The 24237-nt window shown below is 41.6% G+C and overlaps 2 protein-coding genes across 4 annotated transcripts in view; one reads left to right on the forward strand and one right to left on the reverse strand.

Annotated features, from left to right (window-relative positions):
- The window catches only part of LOC134355857 (uncharacterized), a 545005-nt gene that overhangs the window by 281085 nt on the left and 239683 nt on the right, over positions 1 to 24237 (forward strand). The gene's annotated exons all lie outside the window — the stretch shown is intronic.
- Positions 1 to 24237, reverse strand: part of LOC134355432 (Fc receptor-like protein 5) — a 31953-nt gene that overhangs the window by 3197 nt on the left and 4519 nt on the right. The window contains exons 2-9 of one of the 3 annotated variants that reach the window (XM_063065297.1): positions 22390 to 22480; positions 20707 to 21027; positions 17646 to 17966; positions 12317 to 12637; positions 10654 to 10965; positions 6141 to 6186; positions 2923 to 3013; positions 2636 to 2674 (exon numbers count right to left, since the gene is read on the reverse strand). In XM_063065297.1, coding sequence (XP_062921367.1) covers positions 2636 to 2674; positions 2923 to 3013; positions 6141 to 6186; positions 10654 to 10965; positions 12317 to 12637; positions 17646 to 17966; positions 20707 to 21027; positions 22390 to 22429 — 1491 coding nt within the window. In that variant the 5' untranslated portion in view covers positions 22430 to 22480. The remainder of the gene's footprint in view (positions 1 to 2635; positions 2675 to 2922; positions 3014 to 6140; positions 6187 to 10653; positions 10966 to 12316; positions 12638 to 17645; positions 17967 to 20706; positions 21028 to 22389; positions 22481 to 24237) is intronic. The other 2 variants (XM_063065299.1, XM_063065298.1) reach the window with 2 other exon arrangements.

Below are 24237 nucleotides of genomic sequence, written 5' to 3' on the forward strand. Positions count from 1 at the left end.
CCAAGTTAAATAATTTAAAGGTAATGCTACCAAATACTGACAAAGTGTATGTAAACTTCTAACCCACTGGGAATTTGATGAAAGAAATAAAAGCTGAAATAAATCAGTCTCTACTATTATTCTGACATTTCACATTCTTAAAATAAAGTAGTGATCCTAACTGACCTAAGACAGGGAATGTTTTCTAGGATTAAATGTCAGGAATTGTGAAAAACTGAGTTTAAATGTATTTGGCTAAGGTGTAGGTAAACTTCTGACTTTAACTGTATATCATACAACTAATATATGCAGACATCCACAGCATGGTAAATTTTAAAATTGTCCCATTCAGGCCTCAAGATTTAATCACTGTGGAGGATTTCATGCTCTTGTGGGGTAACACCTTGACTGACAAGGGGGATCACTCTGCTTGGCAGGTAAGATGTGGCTGAGAAACTATCTCAGGTTCTGGGGCCTCCTGTGTGGCGGCTGTAGGAGCTGATGCTAAGACTGCAGGAAGTGGTTCTGACAGCTCTGGGCACTTCGCTTCTCCTTCCCCTTTCTTTCTCTTGTTTATGCATTTTGGTCTTGGGAAGATGCAGTTGGTTAATTGGAGTATTCTCTTATTAATCCTTCTAGTTCTCCCTTTATGATCTGATCTCTCCTCTTGGTTTCCTCATCCACATCATCATCTGACGAAACGTCTGCTCTTGACTTCTCATTGACTCCTTTCCTTTCGACTTTCCATTAATCCAGCTGAGCTTTGGTCTTTACTTCTATTTTTACGACGCTTTTTGTCTTCCACTTGAAATTCATGTAATAAGCATAATGCATACAGAGTAGGTTCTGGTTCTTTATACTCACAAAAGCAGAATACTTGCAACTTTCCTGAAGCTCCTTGAATTCTCTTACAGCTTAAGACCTAGACGTATTTCACACATAACTGACTGACTAACATGCCAGAAGCTTTCTTTTGAAATATTTCCCACAAAAACTGTTGTAAATGGACCAGTGTTTTCGTGACTTTCACACTTCCTCTGATCAGCATGCTCCTTCCTTGGTCCAATATGCTTTCCAACCAGAAGTACAGATATTGGCAGCAACACCTCTTAGTCCTCTTTTGGGCAATGGTTCATGTTGTTTGTCATGGAGACCATTGTGGCATCATCCAGTACCTTTCTCAATGTGTTTTCAGTTGGCTTCATCACAGGGGATATGGCGTGCAAATTATTTTACGGGTCTCCAATCAAGTAGAAGTTGTCTCAGCCAAGGATGTCTCCACAATGCTGGTCCTTCTATTGTTAGCACATGTAAGCTCAATGTGGCTTATTGTTTGTTGTATTTCACAGTTACAAATTTTATTCCTACAGGAGTTTTCTTTTCTCCAGGATAAGTTCTTAGCTGAGTATCCGCAGACCTTAGGAAACTTTGAAATGCTGTTCAAACTCATTTTGTGGAACGACTGAAAGACTGAAACAGCTGAACCCAGTGTCCAATTCCATTTTAATTAGTTGCCCCATTTATTTCTGGCGTAAGCCATATTGCTTGTCTATTGTTAATTTTTACACTGTAACTCCTTAGGCTACATAGTCCTGTGTCATCTCATCATTATCAGATTTTTCATCTACAGCATGTAGATTAGTGTTCTTCTGAAGCAGCAACTTGACTTTTTAGCTTTTTCTCTTCCTTGTACTGTCCATTTATTTTTTTCTCTGCCTGATATGCTCTTTGTATGTGTCCTGCTTTGTTGCACTTTCTTCAAGTTTCACCTTTAAACCAGAATTTGTTTGGTGAATGTGAGCCCCTGACACAACAGTAACATAATATTTGTTTGGCATGGCTGGTTTTGGTTCAGAAATTGAAATTTGTTCACATTCACTTTCATTCCTAACTACAATTCAGTTGCATCTCTTTCTGTGGTTTCTAATGAAACACCAATTTCCACTGCTCTTTTGGATGTAGATATGATTCAGTTAGGAGTCATTTTTGAATGTTTTCTTGTAAGATTCCACAAACTAAACAACCTCTCAGTGCATCATTAATCACATTATCAAACTGACAATGCTCAGACATTCTCTTCAATTCAGCCATGTACCCTTGAAGCAAACTTGACAGGCTAAATGGCCTAACGCTGAACCTACATTTATGGCCTTATGGTCTTGACTCCCTCAGGAAAACTCAGGAGCCTGAATGTAATCTGTTTGCCATGTATGAATTTTCATTCTCAACTAAACCAAAAGGATAAACCACTTATTAACAACAGCAGTTTATAAACAAGTATTTTAACTGATTATTAATTATTAGAATATACAACAGCACTGACCTCTAACGTGTGAAACCATAGAGAAGAGTTTAATAGAGTAAAATGGTCTCAATCAGTTCACAGCCACGATAGGGTTAAAATTTGTTGATGTGACAACAAAAAAAATCATACTGAGATCAGTGAGATTGACATGTTGGAAATAGAATGCTGAAAAAGAAGTCACTGTCCTGAAGTATGGTAACATTACTTTTTCACCTTCATGAAGTTAACAATTTAATGACGAGAGGTTAACTCTTCACAAATTATACAAGTTGCACAAGAAGGAAGAACTATGAATTATTTTATCTTGGTGCAAAATTCCAGCAGTCAATACTAGTGTAGTCTTCACTTTACCTTATGGACCAGTCTGTGAGGATCTGATTCATTGTGTCTCTGTAAAAGGCAAAGGTCAAATCATCAGATTCATTGACACTGGGAACTCTGCTTTAGAGTTGTGTCTGGAGTCCAATATATTCACATCAAGCATTCTGCACACATACAGTGTGTCAACATCTTGACAATCTCATCTGCAGATAGCTTTGGATTGACCATTGGATAAGGAAAATGAAATGTGTTTAAATGTCTTTCCTCAAATGATGAGTATGTTTGAAAGCAAATTCCACTGATGTCCATAAACCTACCTTAATTTGTCTTGTGAACCATGAGACTGAAATAGTGCAGGTCAGCAGCAGAGCGAAGAGCAGCCAACGACCAACCTTCCATATCATGAAACTGCAAAGGGGAAGAGATACAGAACTGATGAGACAAAACGAGATGGCTTTGTATTTGAAACATTAACCTTCTGTTCCCTCTGTAACATTTGTGGTGTGGAGTGAGGTAAATAAAGAGAGTCAGAGGAGTTCAGCTAGAAGGCTACACTAGTATTGACTGAACAGCAGGATTCGGGAGGGTTAACAACCTGTGATCGTCAGTAACAGACCTAATCACTGTGACTTGGTCATGTACAAATGAGTTCTCTGAATTAAGAAGTCGTAGGTGAAAATGGATTTAGGAAAAATAATGAAGTGTAGAGGTGCCTTTATGATACTGAAATGTCACTGGAGAAAGTGGACACAGCTGTAAGGAACATGTCACACAGTACACGATCGTTTTTTCATTACCACCATCAGAGAGGAGGTAGAAAAGCATGAAGAGACACACTCAATATTTTAGGAACAGATTATTCCCCTCTACCACCAGATTCCGGAAGTCACAATAAACCAACCCATGAATACTACCTCAGTATTTTTGCTTTCTTTTTGTACTACTTATGAATATATATTTCTTATTGTAATTTATAGTTTTTGTGTTGCACTGTACTACTGCCACTAAACAACACATTTCATGACATATGTCAGTGATATTAAACCTGATTCTGATTCTGTGAGGAAGACACAAATAGAGAACATGTAGGTAGATATGAAAGATAATGAAAGATGCATGACGGAATATCGAACTGAGAAAAACAATCATGAGGGTGATCAAAAAATGTCACTCCCTGACTGCAGTGGGCAAAGCAAAATTGAGTTCAACGGTTTCTAAAGGACTCACTCACAACAGAAGATCTAAAATCCCGTTAAGAGCCTTTGTAAATTGAAGAAGCAATGGGGTAAATCAATCAGGGCAATGAAAATGACCACAATAAAATGTAATTATGATGATAAGATAGTAGGAACCAGGTAGGAATAAAAGCAAATTATCTCAAGACAAGACAATGGCAACATTTTCAATGTGGTCATTCATTGATTCTATTGTGGTTATTGGAATTACTGAGTATCCCTGCATGAAAACAAATCTCAGGGATGTATATGGTGATATATATGTACTGTCAGGTTTGAAATCTTGTCTACGATTCATCCAGTTCAATTACTTCTCTTCTTTAGCAGAGAACCGAAACTGAACACAACACTCCAAGTGTCATCTCATCAATTGTCTTGTACAACTGAAACATCACATCCCAACTTCTGTACACTGACTGATGCCAAATGCCTTCTTCGCTACCCTTTTGAACTCTGACTACACTTTCAAGGAACCAAGTACCTGAATCCCAAGATCCCACTGTCATTTAACACTTTTCAAGGCTGACCAATCACCGTGAAAGTCTTACTTGATTTGACTTTTGAAAATGCAAAAATTTGCACATATCTAAATTAAATTCCACTTGATATTCCTCAGCTCAAATACCAGGCTGATAAAGATCCAGTGTAATTCTTCAAAATCGTGTGCAGGTCAGTGGGACTAGGCAGAAAATGGTTCGGCACAGCTGAGAAGGGCCAAAAGGCCTGTTTTGTGCTGTAGTTTTTCTATTGTTTCTATGGTTTCCTATTCACTGTCTCAAAAATTGTCTGAGTGTCATCTACAAATGAATATTTTTTTTCTGCAATTACTGTTGTTGAGACAGTGGTCAACTCTGCAAGTTGCTACCTTATTGCTTATTGCTCTACCTGCAATCCTTGAGTCAGTAAAAATCAGTGAATATTACAAGGGGAAAAAGCATCCTGGGGTTTGACAAACAAACAAAACTCATCCTCACACCATGGGATGAGGTTAGTGAAGGAGTAGTCATGGAAAACACTGCATGGCTACTCTTTAAGTGCAGCAAATGATTCTACTTTCCTAAGAATAAACATTATAAGAAACTAGACTTGCTTTCCGTGGAGAATGAGGTTAAGAGTGGATATGACTGAGGGATGCAAAATTATGAGATGTACAGGTTGGATAGGCAACAGCAAACTTCCCCATTCTCAGAGGTGAATAAAACTAGATGACATAGATTTAGAAGGGATTTGAATGGATTGTTTTTACCCAGAGAGTGGTGGAAACAGAGTCACAGTCAGTGTTTGGTGAAGTGTCTGAATGAGGTCTTAAGTTAGATCTCCACAGAAGGCATTGGGCCATGTGCTGGAAGATAGGGTTTGTTGCACAGAATTGTGCAAACGTCTTAAGCACATGTAAAATAATTCTGTAAAGTGAAGATGCTCTCAGAAATAATGAAATGAAAAGTCTCTATGTATCAAATATATGCTATATAGAGCAGCAAATAGTAAAAAAAAATAAATCAAATCAATATTGGCTTTAAAACTGGATCAAATCTGTTAGGTACGCAGTCACACAATTTTATAAGAAAGTTGGCTGGAAGGTTGTTTCAAGCACCTATTACACAACACCATGATATGAACTCTGAGCCTTAAAGTTCAAAGTAGATTTATTGTCAAAGGACATAAATGTCAGCATACACAATTGAGATTCTTTTTTATTGTGGATGCACTTAAAATATCCATAGATTAATAACCAGAACAGAATTAATGAAAAACTACCCAAGTAATGCATTCAACCAGAGTATAGAAGACAACAAACTGTGCAATTTGAAAAAGAAATAATAAATAAATAATAAATATCGAGAACATGAATTGAAGAGTCCTTGAAAGTTATTACATTGGTTGTGGGAAAATTTCAATGATGTGGCAAGTGAAGATATTGCCTGGCCTGTTGAATTCCTTCAGCATTTTATGTGTGTTGATGAGGCAATGAAGTTCATTGAAGCTTTCCCCTTTAGATGATTAATAAACACTACAATTATCTACTTCTAAAATATGAACTAATATCAACTTTGAAGTCTAAGTTATTACAAAGTATTTAGAGAGATTTATTTATTTATCTTGGAGTCTTGGGGTTAAAACATGTAGGAGAGTGTTGGTTCTACCACTGGTTGTAGAACTGAAAACAATTCTCACAGGCATTCTATACAAGTAAAACTGTAACTTCTCCCTTAATTATCTCTCATATGGGAACAGGACCAATCATAGTGCCAGCAATAAGAACATCGTACCATTAAGCAGAACTAGATCAAGAGGTTTACCTTACAGTTGATACTGTCGTAAATGTTTCACATGAATATTCACGTCCTGTTGAGGCAAGGAAAGATAATTCAGTCTCATGTGCTTTGCAAATGCAGCCAAGCAAGAGTACATGGTTGACAGGTGGAAACTCTTTCCTTGAATAAAGGGTTGCTTGGTTACATGGAGGTCAGTAATTTCTGTTTCCTGTGCAAATGCGAACACCCATGTTCCTGGGGAAGTTATGGGGCTTGGATCGTCGGGATCACAAACTCTATTTAATTGGAAGTGAAAGTTCCAGCCAGGCAAATGACAACTACCAGCTCTGGGAGATCTGTTGTTGGGGTCGCAACATTCACCAGAGGGATGAATACATCTCTGCACTGAGTGTATGTGGAGATATTGGACCAAGTTCAGTTGTTGATACGACAGGGTAATGCTTCTTTTCTCAATGAAAAGACAACTCCTGGTATAATGTAAAATGCGGGAGGAATTCAACAGTTCAGACAGCGTCTACGTAAAGAATAAACAGTTAACATTTCAGGCCAAGATCTTTCTGATGAAGGGTATTGGCCTGAAACTTTGACTGTTTATTCCTTTGCGTAGATGCTGCCTGACCAGCTGAGTTCTTACAGCATTTTGTAAACGTTGATCTTGTCTACAGCATCTACAGAATCTCTTGTGTTCCTGTTCTAATAACGTCATTGAACATCAGAGAGTTATACAGTATGGGAACAGGCCCTTTAGCTCAACTCATTCACTCTGATGAGTTTGTTTAACTCATCTCGTCTCACTTGCCTATATTAAGCTCATATCTCTTTTCCAGAAATGCTTTAAAGTCATTTTTATGTTATCCGCCTCTACCAATTCATTCAGTAATTTGTTCCAGATAACCCCCCAATCTCTGTGTAAAAATACTGTCCCTTATATCCCTTTTATATACAACATTGAGCAGTAAAACACAGTACAGACCCTTCAGCCGATGATGTCACAGCCTTAAACCTACTCCACGATCAATCTAACCTTTCTTTCTACACAGCACACAACCATCCATGTGCTAATCTAAGAGTTCCTTAAATATACCTGATATATTTAGCAGCATCATGATGAATCTCCTTTAAAACCTCTAAAGTTGCCGCATTCTTTTTATAATGAGGTGACCAGTACTAAACACTATACTCCAAGTGTGGACTAACCAGAGTTTTATACAGCCCTAGCATTACCTTGTGACTCCTGACTTCAATACTTCGATTAATGAAGGCCAACATAGCAGGTGCCTACTTCACCATCCTATCAACTTGTGTGTCAACTTCAAAAGATATTTGGTTTTCGACCCCAATATCTTGCTATTAATCTTGTATTTTGCCTTAAGATTTCCTCTTACCTAACGTATACCTTCACACTTTTCCAGATAGAATTCCATCTGCCTCTTCAGAGACCAGTTCTGCACTCTGTCTATCTCCATAAGACGACAAAGACCATAGAGTTAGGCCTTCAACCCATTGAGTCTGCTCAGCCATTTTATCATAGTTGATCCATTTCCTTCTCAACATTCTCCTTCCTTCTCCCCATCAACTTTCACATTCTGACTAATCAAGAATGTTATGGAGTGCTCCTGCAGGACTGGACCCAGGTGCGGAGGAATGGCAGGATGCCCAGGATGAGACGGAACCAAGAGGTAAGATGTTGGAATCAGAACCTCGGAGGAGCGACTGAGTAAAACCATGAGGTAATTCATCCTCTCTGACACAATGGCCACCCCAAGGCCCCAACTGATTATCCTCTTTAAATAATCATAGACTGAGGGAATTATGAGCCAGCCACAATTAACTTGACAAAGTCAAACCGAAAACACAAGGGCTTATCAACTCTAGTTAAGGCACTGATTAGCAAACACAGCTGCTTAAACACACCAGAAGCTGAATGCACTACAGCACGCAGCAGGGCTCAAGACAGTTCCTCCCCTCCTAAGGCTGGCACCTGACTGACTAGGGAGCTCTCGAGGCAGGTCTGAAAACACAAGGGGGACCTGGAGCTTGAGGCAGCGCTGGAGAATCCAGAACAGATTCGGAGCTTTCGAGGCAGGTCTGAAAAAACACGACAGAACGGGAGCTCAAGGCATAGCATTTGACTTGGAACCATAGCACTTGACTTGGATGCACAGCATGTGACTTGGAAACACAGCGTTTAACTCAGGAAAAAAGCCTAAGATGGGAGACCTTATGAAACTTGTTGACCCAGATAGCTGTGGAAAAAATCTTGAACACAGACCGGAGAAGCTCAGAACCTCCATTGGGTCCATACAATGGGAGTCATTCTGTCATGGTGCACACCCTGAGGGCTGGATCCAGGTGTAGAGAAACAGCAGGATCCCCAGGATGAGATGCAAGGTAAGACAAGGGAATCAAAGCCTCAGAAAAGCGATGAGTAACACCATGAGGTAATTCATCCTCTCTGACATAATGACCACCCCTGAGGCAGCAACTGAGATTCCTCCCTAAATAATCATAGACTGAGGAAAACATAAGCCAGCCACAATTAACCTGACAAGTCAAACCGAAAACACAAGGGCTTATCAAGACCCTGATGAAGGGTGTCGGCCTGAAATGTCGACTGCACCTCTTCCTAGAGATGCTGCTTGGCCTGCTGCGTTCACCAGCAACTTTGATGTGTGTTGCTTGAATTTCCAGCATCTGTAGAATTCCTGTTGTTTAGGGCTTATCAACTCTAGTTAAGGCACTGATTAGCAAATACAGCTGCTTAAACACCCCAGAAGGTCAGCGCTCTATGGAAAGCTACAAGGCACATGACAAAGAACCTATGAACCACTGCCTTAAATGCACCCAGTGACCTGACCTCCACAGCCGCCCATGGCAAAGAATTCCAGTCTCACTGCCCTCCGGCTAAAGAAATTCCTCTTTATCTCTGTTCTAAATGGACATTCTTCTCTTTTGAGGATGTGCCCTCTGGTCCTCGACTCCCTCACCAAAGGAACATGCTCTTCCCATCCACTCTATCTAGGCCTTTGAACATTTGATCGGTTTCAATAAGATGCCCCCTTATTCTTCTAAATTCCAGTGAGTAGAGGCCCAGAGCTTTCAGTTGCTGCTCATATGATAACCCTTTCATTCTCAGAAACATTCTTGTGAACTTCATTTGAACCCTCTCCAAAGTCAACACATTTTAGATAATTGGCCTAGAAATGCTCACCATAGTCCCAGTGAGGCCTCAACACTGCCTTACACAGCCTTAGCATTACATCCTTACTTTTACAATGCCTATAAAAAGTATTCAACCCCCTTGGAAGTTCAAGGTTTTATTGTTTTACAATATTGAATCACAGTGGATTTAATGTATAAATGCAAACATGCTGAACAACGCTTCCACTTCTTCAGTCAAGTCCCTTATAAAAATCACAAAGGACAGAGGTTCCTGAACAGAACAAGCCTCCATTAATCAGAGAATTGAGATCAAGAGTCACGAGATAACTGTGTAATACCACTGGTCACCATCTCCTGGCAGAATACATTATCTACCAGCACCCTCTGACCTCTGTGGGCAAACCAGTTTCAATTGTCAGAGTGTCTCAAATGAAGAGGCATAGTAGCAAGATTAGGATTGGGTAATTTAAAATTAGGTGCATAGGAACTTCTTCACAGTCCTTGGAATTCTCCACCTGGAAGGTTGTGAAAGTGGAGTGGTAGAGATATTTAAACAGAAAGTAGATATTTTTGATATAGTTCAGCAAATGGAGAAGTGGGAAAGGGCATAGAGGAGCAGGGACGGCCAGGTATAGGTCAGCCAGGATTATATTGAATAATGGAGTAGACTTCAGAGACTAAACAGCCTGCTGCGGCCATCCTTCCTGAGTTCTTGCACTAACTGCAGGTGGTTTCCACTGTTTCTTTAGTCTCTACAATTCTCTCTATTTTCCACGAAACAAACCACTGGCAACTATTTATAGATCCAGAAGGAGCGAGTTTGAGTATTTGCTCTTTTTCAAGGATGGAACAATCTCAGTCATCAACCAGAAACATCAGCTGCTTAGACACAAAGCCACCATCGTCAGCAAGAACTGGCTGCAGACAGGAAGTACTCTGGTGAAAGACTCAGTTCTCAGCTATTGAATATGGCATTCGATTCTCTGCAAGAATTGTCACAGCGGAGACAGAATAGTCCAGAAATGCCTGAATGCAGCCTAAAGAACATAACAGATTAACACTTCAACCCACTAACCCACCCCTCCACAACACGCACCACCACTACATTATCATTTCATGTCACCCACCTTAGGTACAAACATTATTATGCCTAGTGTCACTTTATGGACATACACAGTCACTACATACAAACAATCTTATGTATTTATAATTATTTTGTTTATTTATTGTTGTGTTCTATATCATATTGTTTTTTTGTGCTGTATTGGACCCTTACACTTGTGTACTAGAAATGACTTTAAGCAATCTTGAATCTTGAAAACGGTACATGATACTCAATCAATCATCCTGATGATTCGCACCCTCCACCACTTACCAGTGCCAGTGATTTGAATCACAAAACTGCAATTGCCTTCCCTGTTGTAGATGGACACGTTCACTATTTCACTAGACTTTGCTCCACAAGTATTCGAGGCTGTGCAGTAATATTGATGGTGTTGGTAGTTGAAGGATTGACAATGTAGATCCAGTTTACTGGTGACAGAGATCACAGATGATGTGTTTTCATACCATGTGTATTGAATGGGAAGGGATCCCTGGACAGACTCACAGGACACTGACACGGAGCCCTCAACACACGAGACATTTGCAGGAGACAGAAATTGAAGCACAGGAACAGACACCGGTTCTGTGGGAAAGAATCAGTGAACATCAGAAAATCAATAAAGATTTCAGCAGCTCTGCATCTCAGCCAGGGCCAGCAGGTGGGTGTCTCACCTCTAAATCCACCTGTGTGTCTGCATCCTCCCAGATGCCTGAACTGCCACATCTGCCATTATCCCAAAACACAGCAAGACTCTGGATCAGGACAGCAGTGATGATACTGAGAATGTGATGTGTCAGTGTGAAAATCAGGGTGCAATCTCTCTCAGCAACAAGGAGACAGTCTCCAGTGGAGTTTTTAAAAAAATCAATGCAAATATTGTTTTAAGGTGAGAGGTGGGCAATTTAAAGGAGATTTGTGAGACAAGTTCTTTAGCTACAATGAGCGTGGTGACTGTTCTGTCAGGCAAGAAGGCGGAACAGGTATAACAACAATATTTAGAATGCATTTAGACTAACCCACAAAAAGTTTGGCACAGGTGTAATTATGGACATTTGCAGGCAGATGGAATTAGCTTAGACTGACATCATAAAATCATAGAACTATAAGACATAGGAGTAGAATTAGGCTATTTGGCCTATTGAGTTTGCACCACCATTCAATAATGTTGATATATTTTCCCTCTCACCCCCACTCTGCTGCCTTCTCCCTGAAATCTTTGACACACTTACTGATCAAGAACCTATTAACTGCCACTTTGAGGATACCCAATAACTTGTCTTCCACAGCCTTCTGTGTCAATAAATTCCACAGATTCACCATCCTCTGGCAAAAGAAATTCATCCAAAAGGAATGTCCTTCTGTTGGCTTTCCCCTAGTCTCGACTTCTCCACTGCTGGAAACATGCTTCTCACATCTACTCTATCTAACCAGTCAATATACTATAGGTTCAATGAGATCCCATCTCATTCTTCTAAATTCTAGTGCGTAAAGCCTCAGTGCCATCCATATGTTAACCCTTTCATTCCAGGGAACATGGTCAGTGGAGCACATGATGGCCAAAGGCATCCTCAGTATCATCACTTCTGTGCTGGCTGTTCCATGTTCAATCTTCTTCTGTAGTTCCATTTCTGCATTTTCCACATGGGAATGGTCAGGCAGGTCAGCAGGTACTACAGGTGGGGACTTGGAGCTCCTTGACTGGTATGGAGGGAGAGAGAAAGAGAGAGATAGGGGCAGTGGGGCTGGAGAGGGTGTGACTGATCCCTGAGGTGAGATGGGGATTGGGTTGCCCTGCTCCAGGGGGACTGAGCGGAGTCTGTTGAGCCTCAGCCTAACGGAGCCTCAGAATATTGGTGCTGCCCTGGGTCTTCCCATGGAAAATATGGATCAGACATTTCAATGGAGATATAATGTCAATCAATGAGAAACCTACCATCAGACACGTGTAGATGCACATCAAACACTGGATGATTGCCAGATGTTGTAATTCCACATCTGTAAAGTCCTGTATCTTGAGAGACGAGATTCTCCATAGTAACAGTAAATATTCCCTGGGTTGTGTTATCTCTGATTGCCATTTTTCCATACTGCTCATTTGTCCCATTTGTATCCACTAACGATGTGCATTGGTGATCCCACATGCGGCACCAATACTTTGTGTGTGAACGGTACATTGGTGCATAGTGACAATCAATTGTGACCGTTCTTCCCACAACTCCTCTTACTTTATCTTCTGCCCATAAAGCACCTGAAACTGAGGGAGAAGTTCTTCAGAAAATGGACAGGTAAAATTAAATTTACACAGACTGCATGCAGTTTGGGAAGACAACAGCATCGTCCCTCAACACGAGCTCACAGCTCTTCACAACTCATGATTTTTATTTGATTGGAGTCATCATTATCACTGCCCACTAATGTCTCAGTCTGTTTCCACATTTCTGAGTCAATAGATAACTGATCCAGTCCCATTCCAGGCAGGTGAGCCTGAGGTCAGTGGTGGGTAAATTGTGTAACAATAGACCACCTGAACTTGCAAAGGGAAGCTCTGATTTTGGATGGTCAACCTGATTTTGTGTGTGGGAAATAATCTCTCAAAAAAAAATTGTCTTGACTTTTTTGTGAAGAGATGATCAAAGGAACTGTTGAGAACAGGGCAATAGAGTTTAGCACATGAGTTTAGCAAGGCTTATGACAAGACCCTGCATAGTAGACTGATGTGTAATGTGAGATCACATGGTAAGCTAGTTGGATGGATACTGAAGAGGCTTGGTGAAAATAATCACTTTGTGGTTGTTGGTCTACTGACAACATCTGACTTTATCACCAGTGGGGTGCCATCAAGATCAGTGCTGTCGTTTGCCAACTAAAGTTTTTTGTCATCTGCATTAATAATTTGGAATGAAAATGTAGGTGACGTGATTAATAAGTTGCCAATGACAGAGTAGTGCGGTGGACAATGGAAAGATCTAAGCTTACAATGGGACCTGGAAAATGAACCAGGGTTCAGCCCCATTACTCTGCACTAGCATGACTCCCCCACCTGAGCCCGTCCCGTCTGCCTGCATTTGACCTGTCTCCCTCTCTTCTCATTTCTACAATCAGGTGGAAGGTGCAGGAGTCTTGGGTCCCACACCGCTGGGTTTGCCAGCAATTGTTGCCCTTAAGCCACCGTGCTCCAGGATTGGCTTCACTCGCCGCAGCACTGAACTGACTCCACAGCTGTGGACTCACTTTCAGAGACTCTGCCTCTCATGTTCCATGTATTATTTGTTTACATATTGTTATGATTTGCGCGACTCATCATCTTTTGTTTGTCTGTCAGTCTTTGCTCTGTGTGTCTTGTCATGAATTCTACTGTGTTAATTTGTTTTGTGTGTATCTGCAAGAAAATGAATCTCTCAGTTGTTTGTGATATAGGTACTTTGACAATAAATTTACTTTGAACTTTGAACTAGGAAAGTGGCCAATGAAATGGCTGATGGAATTGAACTCAGGCAGTGTGGAGTGATGCACTTTGGGAAATTAAACAAGGGCACAACTTACACTGTAGGGAACGAGGTGTGCAATGACAGTGGTCCCTGAAAGTGGCAACACAGGTGGACTAAGTGGTGAACAAGTCATACGATCTGCTTGCCTTCATTGGATGGGGCATTAAGTACAGCTGGGATGGCATGTTACAGCCATAAAGGACATTGATAAGATCTCATCTTGACTACTCTGTGCAGTTCCAGAGGAAGAGTGTGATTAAATTCAAGAGGGTGACAGAAAACATTCACAAAGATGCTGCTGGGACTGGAGGGTTTGGGTTATGGATAGGCTGGGACTGATTTCCCTGAAGTGAGGGCAGCTGAGGGGTGACCTTATAGAGGTTCACAAATTAAGAGGGGCAAAAGTATGGTAGCATTCCTTATCCTAGGGTAAGAGAGTCGAAAACTAGAGAGTCTAGACTGAAGGTCAGAGGGCCTGGAGGGGCAGTGTTTTCCACACAGAGCAGTGTGCACATGGAAAAGGCTGTCAGGGGAAGTGCTAGAGGTGGGTACAAATTTAAAATACAATTGGAAAAGTTCATGGACAGGAAAGCTTGAGAAGCATACCGACCAAATACAGGGAAATACAGGGAGAAGCTCAGGAAGAGACTATGGACTTGGGCTGAAGCTCCTGTTTCCAAAACCTGTAACTCTATATGACTTTGCTGCATCTTCTCTGAACTAGACCACACTTTTGAAAGGTTAAATTCAGAATTCTATTTCACTGCACAGGTGTGATAGCTTTTGGAATCACAGCCAATCAGCTTACACTTCAACTGAAATGTTTGAAGTTCAAAGTACATTTATTATCAAAGTGGTGGCATCCGTTAGTCTCGCAAGACCATGGATCTGCGCCTGGAAAGTCTAGCTTCAGTCTGTGTTAGAGCAGCATCTGTTGTGGCTATAGAGGCCCACATGGGAGTGACAGTCTCCGCTGCAGCGACTGCACTTGAAGGCGCTGTCCTCCAGTGTTGTCTTGGTGCTGTTTCTCCAACAAGTGCGCTTTTCTCAGCAGCAAGCCTCAGCTTCTCTTCTCCTCTTTTTAGACCACTGCATAGTTCCAGCCTCCAGTGAGAGCGATCGCTTGCGATGTCCTCCCACCTCTTGACGTTCATTTTTAGTGACTTCATGTCTCTCTAGCAAACGTCTTTGAAACGAAGATGGGGCCGCCCTTGTCCTCTATTGCTGGAGGCCAGTTCCCCGCACAGCAGGTCTTTCGGGATCCTCTTGTCTGACATGCGGTGTACGTGGCCCAGCCAGCGGAGACGGCGTTGTTATTATCGAAGTATGTATACTATATACAACATTGAGATTGTCTCCTTACAGGAACCCACAAAACAAAGAAACCAAATAGAACCCATTAAAAAAACACTGTCAAACATCCAATATGCAGAAATAAAAATCATGCGAACCATAAAAGTAAGCAAATTACGTTCGGAACTGAAATTCGCAAAAATGGGTCACAGACACAAAGCCAGTCATCACTGCAGCCGATTCAGGAGCCCGTTAATTGCAAGCTGCAGCCTTAGTTCAGCACAGAGACGAGTAAACCCTGTGGAGCAGCAAGCTGAACACCGGCCCATTCCTTGCCTACAACAGGCATCCCTATAGTGTTTCCCATGGATTTTGAAGGTTTATTATTCTATTCTCAATCACGAAATGCAGCAGCCTTGATCATTTCAGTGCATAGACTCAAATAGAAGGTGTGGGCTCCCTTCTCATATCTCTGCCCCACTAAAGGAAACGTTCTCTCTAAATCCACTCTAATTAGGCCTTTCAATATTCGATTGGATTCAATGAGATTCCCCTCAAAGTCAAAGTCAAAGTAGAGATTTATTATCAGAGTGCGTACATCTCACCACACACAACCCTGAGATTCTTTTGCTGCGGGCATACCTAGCAAATTTACAGTACAGTAACTGTAACCAGAATCAATGGACAACAAACGGTGCAAACTTTGACTTTGACCTTGTTATCCCCAAACCTGCCATCCAAGTGATTAACATACACCATAAAAAGTAGCAGTCCTAACACCAGCCCCTGCGGAACTCTACAAGTCACTGACAGGCAAACAAAAAGGCACCATTTTGTTCACATTCTTTGCCTCCTGCCAGTCACCCAATCTTTTATCCATGCTAGAATCTTTCTAGTAATACCTGGCTTCTTATCTTGTTTAGCAGGCTCATATGTGGCACCTAGTCAAAGGCTTTCTGAAAATCCAAGTCAACAATATCCACTCTCTTTTATCTGTCTTGCCTATTATTTCCTCAAAGAATTCCCACAGATTTTTCAGGCAAGATTTCCCCATAATGAAACCAAATGTCATCATGCACCTTCAAGTACCCTGAAATCCTATCCTTCATAATGAACTCCAGCACCTTCCCAACCACTGACATCAGGCTAACTGACGTCAATTCCCTCTCATTTGCCTCCCTCTCTTCTGAAAGAGTGGAGTAACATTTCCAATATTCCAGTCCCACAGAACCAACCCAGAATCAGATCACTACTAATGCCTCCACAATTTCTTCAGCTTCCTCTTTAAGAACCCTGGGGTGTAGACCATCTGAGTCAGGTGATTTATATACCTACCTCCACTCCTCTCAGCTTCCCAAGCACCTTCTCCTTAGCAAGAGCAACTACACTCACTCCTTGACATTGCCCCTTGACATTGCTGAATTTCTGTCATACTGCTTGTGTCTTCCTCAGTGACCAATAATATAAAATGCTTATTAAGTGATTCCTCCATTTCTTTGTACCTCATTTCTATGTCTCCAGCTTCATTATCCAGTGATCTAATATCCACTCTTGCTTCTCTCTTACACTTTATATATCTGAAAATCTTCTAGTCTCCTCTTTTATATTATTGGCTATTTTCCCTTTATATTTAATCTTTTCTCTCCTTTTGGCTTTTCTTGTTACATTCTTCAACAAACTCACTCGTAAGGCCAGTGATGTTGTGGGGATGGAACTGGACTCTCTGACGGTGGTGTCTGAAAAGAGGATGCTGTCTAAGTTGCATGCCATCTTGGACAATGTCTCCCATCCACTACATAATGTACTGGGTGGGCACAGGAGTACATTCAGCCAGAGACTCATTCCACCGAGATGCAACACAGAGCATCATAGGAAGTCATTCCTGCCTGTGGCCATCAAACTTTACAACTCCTCCCTTGGAGGGTCAGACACCCCGAGCCAATAGGCTGGTTCTGGACTTATTTCATAATTTACTGGCATAATTTACATATTACTATTTAACTATTCATGGTTTTATTACTATTTATTATTTATGGTGCAACTGTAATGAAAACCAATTTCCCCCGGGATCAATAAAGTATGACTATGACTATGTTGGTTTTTTAAAGTTCCCCAATTCTCTAACTTCCCACAAATTCTTGCTATATTATATGTCCTTCCTTTTCCTTTTATGACAGTGCCACTGTCTCATGATTCAACACTCATTCTAGTATCTTCAGTGCAAAAACCAGAAGTATGAATGGAATGCCACCAATTTGTCTGGAGCTGCAAGTCCAGCTATGTTTAAGATGTTCCACATTTTCCAGGAGAAGTCACAGACTTAACTGTTGACTACACTTTGATCTACCCCATGGAGGCTGCAATGTGTAGCTTCTACGAATGCAAAGAATTTCCTTACCCTCAGTAGAAGTATAAGAACAGCAGTAACAGAGTAACAAAAAGAAATCTTTAAATGTATCCTTCCTTGAAAGGAGAACTTACTGGTGCCATTAATTCTTGTCACATATCCGCAGATCTCTCTGCTGTTGAAGATTGTCACATTTAGCATTCCGCTGGATTTTATTCCAAGCCTATTTGAGGCTTTGCAGTAATATTGATGGGCTTGGAGGTCTAAGGATTGACAAGGTAGAACCAGTTCATTGGTGTCTGAGATCATTTGATCCCCAGATGAGGTTTGTTCATACCATGAGTACTGAATGGGAAGGGATCCCTGGAGAGATTCACAGGACACTAACACGGAGCCACCGAGATGGGAGACATTTGCTGGTGACAGATTTCGAAGCACAGGGACAGACACAGTTTCTGTGGGAAGGAATTGAACAATCAGACACTGAATGAACATCTGAAAATCAAACTCTCTTCTGCCACTGTATTAGGTACACCTGTTCACCTGCTTGTTAATGCAAATATCTAATTAGTCTATCATCTGGCAGCAACACAGTACATAAAAACATGTAGACATACTCAAAAGATTCAGCTGTTGTTTAGACCAAACATCAGAATGGGGAAGAAATGTGATCTTAGTGACTTTGACCATAGAATGATAGCTGGTGCCAGACAGGGAGGTTTGAGTATCTCAGGAACTGTTGAATTCCAGGAATATTCATACATAGTCTGCAGACTTTACAGAGAATGGTGCAAAAAGCAAAAAGTATCCAGTGAGCAGCAATTCTGTGAGCAAAAATGACTGGTCAATGGGAGAGGTCAGAGGAGAATGGCCAGGTAGTTTCAGGCTGACAGAAAGATGACAGAAATTCAAATAAACATGTGCTATGACAGTTATGCAGAGGAGCATCTGGGCACACAACCCACAGTTAAGCTTAAAGGTAATGGGCCACAGCAGCAGAAGACCATGAACATATTCCTTGGCCAATTTATTAGTTATAGGAGGTACCTAATAAAGTGGCCACTGAGTATTTAAAGACAGCAGCTTGTGAGATATCTGTCACATGTTTGATGGCTATCAGGAAAAAACTACCCGCTGTATAAAGGGAAACATTTCAGAATCAGAATCAGGTTTATTATCACTGGCATGTGTTGTGAAATTTGTTAACTTAGCAGAAGCATCTAGATGCAATACATAATATAGAAGAAGAAGGAAAAAAATAATAAAATAATAATAAGTAAGTAAATCAATTACAGTACACATATTGAATAGGTTAAAAATTGTGCATCAAACAGAAATAATATATATTAAAAAAGTGTTGTAGTGTTTATGGGTTCCATGTCTATTTAGGAATCAGGTGGCAGAGGGGAAGAAGCTGTACCTGAATCGCTGATGTGTGCCTTCAGGCTTCTGTACTTCCTACCTGATGGTAACAGTGAGAAAAGGGCATGCCCTGGATGCTGGAGGTCCTTAATATTGGATGCTGCCTTTCTGAGACACCACTGCTTGAAGATGTCCTGGGTATTTGTAAGCTAGTATCCAAGATGGAGACAACTAAATTTACAGCCCTCTGCAGTTTCTTTCGGTCCTGTGCCATAGCCCGCCCCCCGCCCCCCCGATACCAGACAGTGATGCAACCTGTCAGAATGCTCTCCACTGTACATCTATAGAAGTTTTTGAGTGTATATGTTGACGTACCAAATCTCTTCAAACTCCTAATGAAGTATAGTCGCTGTCTTGCCTTCTTTATAATTGCATCAATATGTTGGGACCAGGTTAGGTATCTGAGATCTTCACACCCAGGATCCTGAAATTGCTCACTCTCTCCACTTCTGATCCCTCTTTGAGGATTGGTATGTGTTCTTGAAGTCCACAATCCCTTCCTGAATTCCGCAATCAGCTCTTTCGTCTTACTGACGTCATATGCAAGTTCGTTGGTGCGAAACCACTCCACTCGTTGGCAAATCTCACTCCCATATGCCTTCTCATCTCCATCTGAGATTCTACCAACAATGGCTGTATCATCAGCAAAATTATAGATGGTATTTGACAATGATATTAATACAGAGATAGTGAGGAATGGACAGTGTCTGGACAAAGATCTTTTAAACTGTGCTGAGGCAGAGTGGGAGGAGAAGGAGAAGGAGATTGTTGTTCTTCAGACATGTCAGGAGTTGGACATTTCTCCATTCAACAGGCTTCACCCTGGGATTAGCACATCATTGCTCTCCAAGAGTTTTCATGTTCTGACCTTTCCCAGAGGAAACATGGATTTATTTCATTGAAGGCACAAAGTTACTCACTGAGAAACCTACCATCAGATACAGTGCCTATGGTCAAGAGATTCAGTTGTTGTTCAGGACAAATATCAGATGGGGAGGAAATGAGATTTTAGTGACTTTGACCATGCAATGATAGTTGGAGTCAGTCGGGGCGGTTTGAATACCTCAGAACCTGTTGATGTCCTGGGACTTGCATGTTTAACAGTCTTCAGAATGGTGTGAAAAACAAGAAATATCTAGTGAGCAGCAATTCCGTGAACAATAATGCCTTGATAATGAGAGAGGTCAGAGGAGAATGGCCAGACTGGTTCATGCTGACAGAAAGATGACAGAAATTCAAATAACCTCATTTTATGACAGTGGTGTGCAGAAGAGCATCTGAACACACAAGACATCAAAGCTTGAAGTGAATGAATCACAGCAGCAGAAGACCATGAACAGACGCTCAGTGGCCACTTTATTTGGTATAAGAGTTACCAAATGAGGTGCCCACTGAGTGTTTAAAGGCAGCAACTTGTGAGATACCCATCACATGTTTAGTGGCTTTCAGGCGGAAATGAAATTGCGACTGGGTTCAGTGACCTGCCATAGAGAGGGAAACATGTGGCACTGATATTAATGCAGAAATAGTGAGAGATGGACAGAGTCAGGACAAAGGTCCTGTAATCTGTGCAGAGGCTGAGCAGGAGGAGGAGGAGATTGCTGTTCTTCAAACACATCCACAAGATGGGCATTTCTCCACTGTACAAGCTTAACCCTGGGATCAGCACATCGTCACTCCCCAGGACATCTAATACACTGACCCTTCCCAGGGGAAACATGGATAAGACATTTATTTTACTGAAGGCACAAAGTCAATCACTGAGAAACCTACCATCAGATACTTGTAAATGTACATTAAATATCGGATCATGACCTGGTGTTGAAATCCCACAGCTGTACCATCCTGTATCTCCAGAGTGAAGATCCTCCACAGTAACAGTAAATATTTCCCATTCTGGGTTATCTGTGATTGATGCTCGTCCACTCCGTCTGTGTTGCCCATTTGTTTCCATTAAAACTGAACATTGATGAGTCCATCCATGACACCAATACTTTGTGCGTGAGTGGTACTTTGCTTCATAGTGACAATGGATTGTAATCGCTCTTCCCACAACTCCTCTTACATATTTCTCTGCCCACAATGCACCTGAAACTGAGAGAGGCATTTTCAGATTTGAGGGGAAAGGAACAACTTAATGCAAACAAATAACTTTGAACATGATGGTAAAGCAGGTCCAGGTCATATCCGGCCTGTGGTCCATGACAGCACAGCCAGTGACTTTGGTTTGAAGTGCAGTCAGTGCTTTTACTGTGTCAGCACATTAAATTCCCACTGTAGAATCCTGAACAGAAACCCAGGGCTGAATTTCTAGTGCAGTATTGAAGGAGAGCCACAATGTAGTCTATCAATTACCTCAGACCATGTCACCCTTTCAAAGTACACTAAGTTCCCAGAGAACTCATTTGGGATGCTCCTGAGTGTGCGTCTCGGAATGCAGGGAACTCAGAAGTTGGAATGGGGATTGGTAGGACCATTTGAGATCATGTTTCAATTCTCTCCATGTCCTGACATCCTCCACTAACAGACACGTTTATAAACTTCAGAAAGAAACCCATCATGATGTCTGAAACTGTGTCTTCTGGTTCTGATGGAAATTTTATCTTTTGTGTTTGTCAAGTGTTTCTATGTGCAGTTAGAAGGTGTGCAACAGTGGTCGTTACCACTTCCGTGTCTAGAAATCCAAGTGTGATTTCTATTTCTAAAAGGATACATTGGAAGTTTAAAGATAATTTGTTAGTTGTTTTGGAATTAAAAACCACATCAGTAATGATAAACATCAGCTACCAGAGTGTCAAAATCCCATCTGGATCAGAAAGGCCTTTAGAGGCAGAAATCTCTCATCCCTACACACCTTGGTTTACCTTTGACTCCAGATCTAGTAATGTTCATTACTAATTGCTCCACTGAAATGGCCCAGGAAAGATTGATTGAAAGGTAGTAACATCGATTGTCATAGTGATCCCTGCAGAGTGAGATCAGATTCCGTCAATGGTAGACGTGATGTTCTCGCTTAAAAGCCCCCAGAAAATTTCTCCACCTGGACGTATTCTCTCCCCACCTGGCTCCACGCGATTCCCCTTTTCTCCTTACCTGCTTTCCCACTCACTCATCAGCAAACTCCACTCCTTTCCCTCCCCATTCCATTTGTCTGTCGTGCTTCACCCTTCCTCAGTCCCCGACAACCGAGTGGACCCAGTCTCACACCTCCCCCTCTCCTATATACACTATCTCCCTCTCCACTCACACTTGATGAGGGGTCTCGAACCAAACCGTTGACATTTTCCCCTCCCCTGACAGATGCTGCTTGAGCTGCTGAGCTCCTCCAGCAGCTCCTCTGAACTCCAGATTTCTGACATCTTTAGTGCCTACAGATATTCAAGTACTCTTCTGGAAACAATGTACAGCCCCAAGGAAACATTGATTAAAGAATGTCCAGTGCTGGTTGTCACTCACCAGGTAGAAAACCAATCAGAAGAATCAAAGTCCACATCATTTTATTCACAGAGACCCGGCCTGGATCTGTCTGTCCTTCTGAGAAAAAACTCTGAAATAAAAATGAGGAAGAAGTCAGCAGGAAGTTTGATCAAAAAACCACAGTGACCCGACTAGTGTGTGGTACATGACAATCTGAAAAGCTTTTTGTTGTACTTAGCAATACAGAAACATTTGGGCAATTCCCAAAGACCAAATGAAATGGTGAGAAGTGTTAAAATATTGGACAGAAGCAACAGTAAATGTTCTAATCTGAAGCAAAAATAAACGGCTGGAGGTGTCGCGAAGCAGGGGGTTTCTCTGAAATGTTGACCACTCTGCCTCCGTAGATCCCACATGACTCCCGAAGTTCCTCTAGAAGTTTTATTTTTTGCTTGATTTAAGATGTTAGCAGAGGCGAGTCATGGCGGAAAGTATTCATGATGAAAAGTTAATGGTGGAAAGGGAAAGAGCCCATTTTGGGTGTTGTGAGTGTGAGAGTAAAGTTACGTCACCCCGAGTCCCGCCCAGAGGATCGTTTGATGGCCTGTACTCACTGGAGATTAGAAGGATGAGAGATGATCTCATTGAAAGGCCTATATAAAGAGAATGTGGAGAGAATGTTTTCTATAGTAGGGGAGTCTAAGACCCGAGTGAACAGCCTTGAGAGTACAAGGATGTTCCTTTAGAATAGAGATGAGGAAGAATTTTTTGAGTTATAGACTGGTAAATCTGTGGAATTCACTGCCACAGACAGCTGTGGAGGCCAAGTCATTGGATATATTTAAAGTGTAATTAGCTGCAGCAGTCCTAAATGGGAATATTTGATTATTCCCATTGGAGCTGTACACAGAGTAGCCATTTATCGGCACCATCTTGAACTTTAACTAAAAATGTAATTGTTCAACCCTGACTTCATTGTAAACATGATAAAATCTGTATTCGCTGGAAGTCAACACACAGAAAATGCTGGAGAAAATCGTCATCTATGGAAATGACAGAAAGTCGACATTTCGGGCCAAGACCCTTCTTCGGGGCTGAGAAGGAAGGAGGAATGTTTTGGAAAAAAAAGCTGGGAGGAAGGGAAGAAGGCTAGCTGGAAGGTGACTGGTGAAACCAGGTGGGTGGGAAAGGTCCAGGGGTGGAGAAGAAGGAATCTGATAAGAGAGGAGAGTGCACCACAGGAGAAAAGGAAGGAGGAGGGGACCCAGGGGAAGTAACAGGCAGTTGAGAAGAAGTAAAATAAGGGTCATGCCCTGATACCTCGACAATATATTCATACTGGAGCATTCGTAATAAGGTGGATGAATTGAAAGTGCAGATTGTTATTAATGATTATGATATAGTTGGGATCACAGAGACATGGCTCCAGGGTGACCAGGGATGGGAGCTCAACGTTCAGGGATATTCAATATTCAGGAGGGATAGACATGAAGGAAGGTGAGGTGGGGTGGCGTTGCTGGTTAAAGAAGAGATTAATGCAATAGAAAGGAAGGACATAAGCCGGGAAGATGTGGAATCGATATGGGTAGAGCTGCGTAACACTAAGGGGCAGAAGACGCTGGTGGGAGTTGTGTACAGGCCACCTAACAGTAGTAGTGAGGTCGGAGATGGTATTAAACAGGAAATTAGAAATGTGTGCAATAAAGGAACAGCAGTTATAATGGGTGACTTCAATCTACATGTAGACTGGGTGAACCAAATTGGTAAAGGTGCTGAAGAAGAGGATTTCTTGGAATGTATGCGGGATGATTTTTTGAACCAACATGTCGAGGAACCGACTAGAGAGCAGGCTATTCTGGACTGGGTTTTGAGCAATGAGGAAAGGTT

The sequence above is a fragment of the Mobula hypostoma genome, chromosome 13 (assembly GCF_963921235.1).
Source record: "Mobula hypostoma chromosome 13, sMobHyp1.1, whole genome shotgun sequence".
Lineage (NCBI taxonomy): Eukaryota > Metazoa > Chordata > Chondrichthyes > Myliobatiformes > Myliobatidae > Mobula > Mobula hypostoma.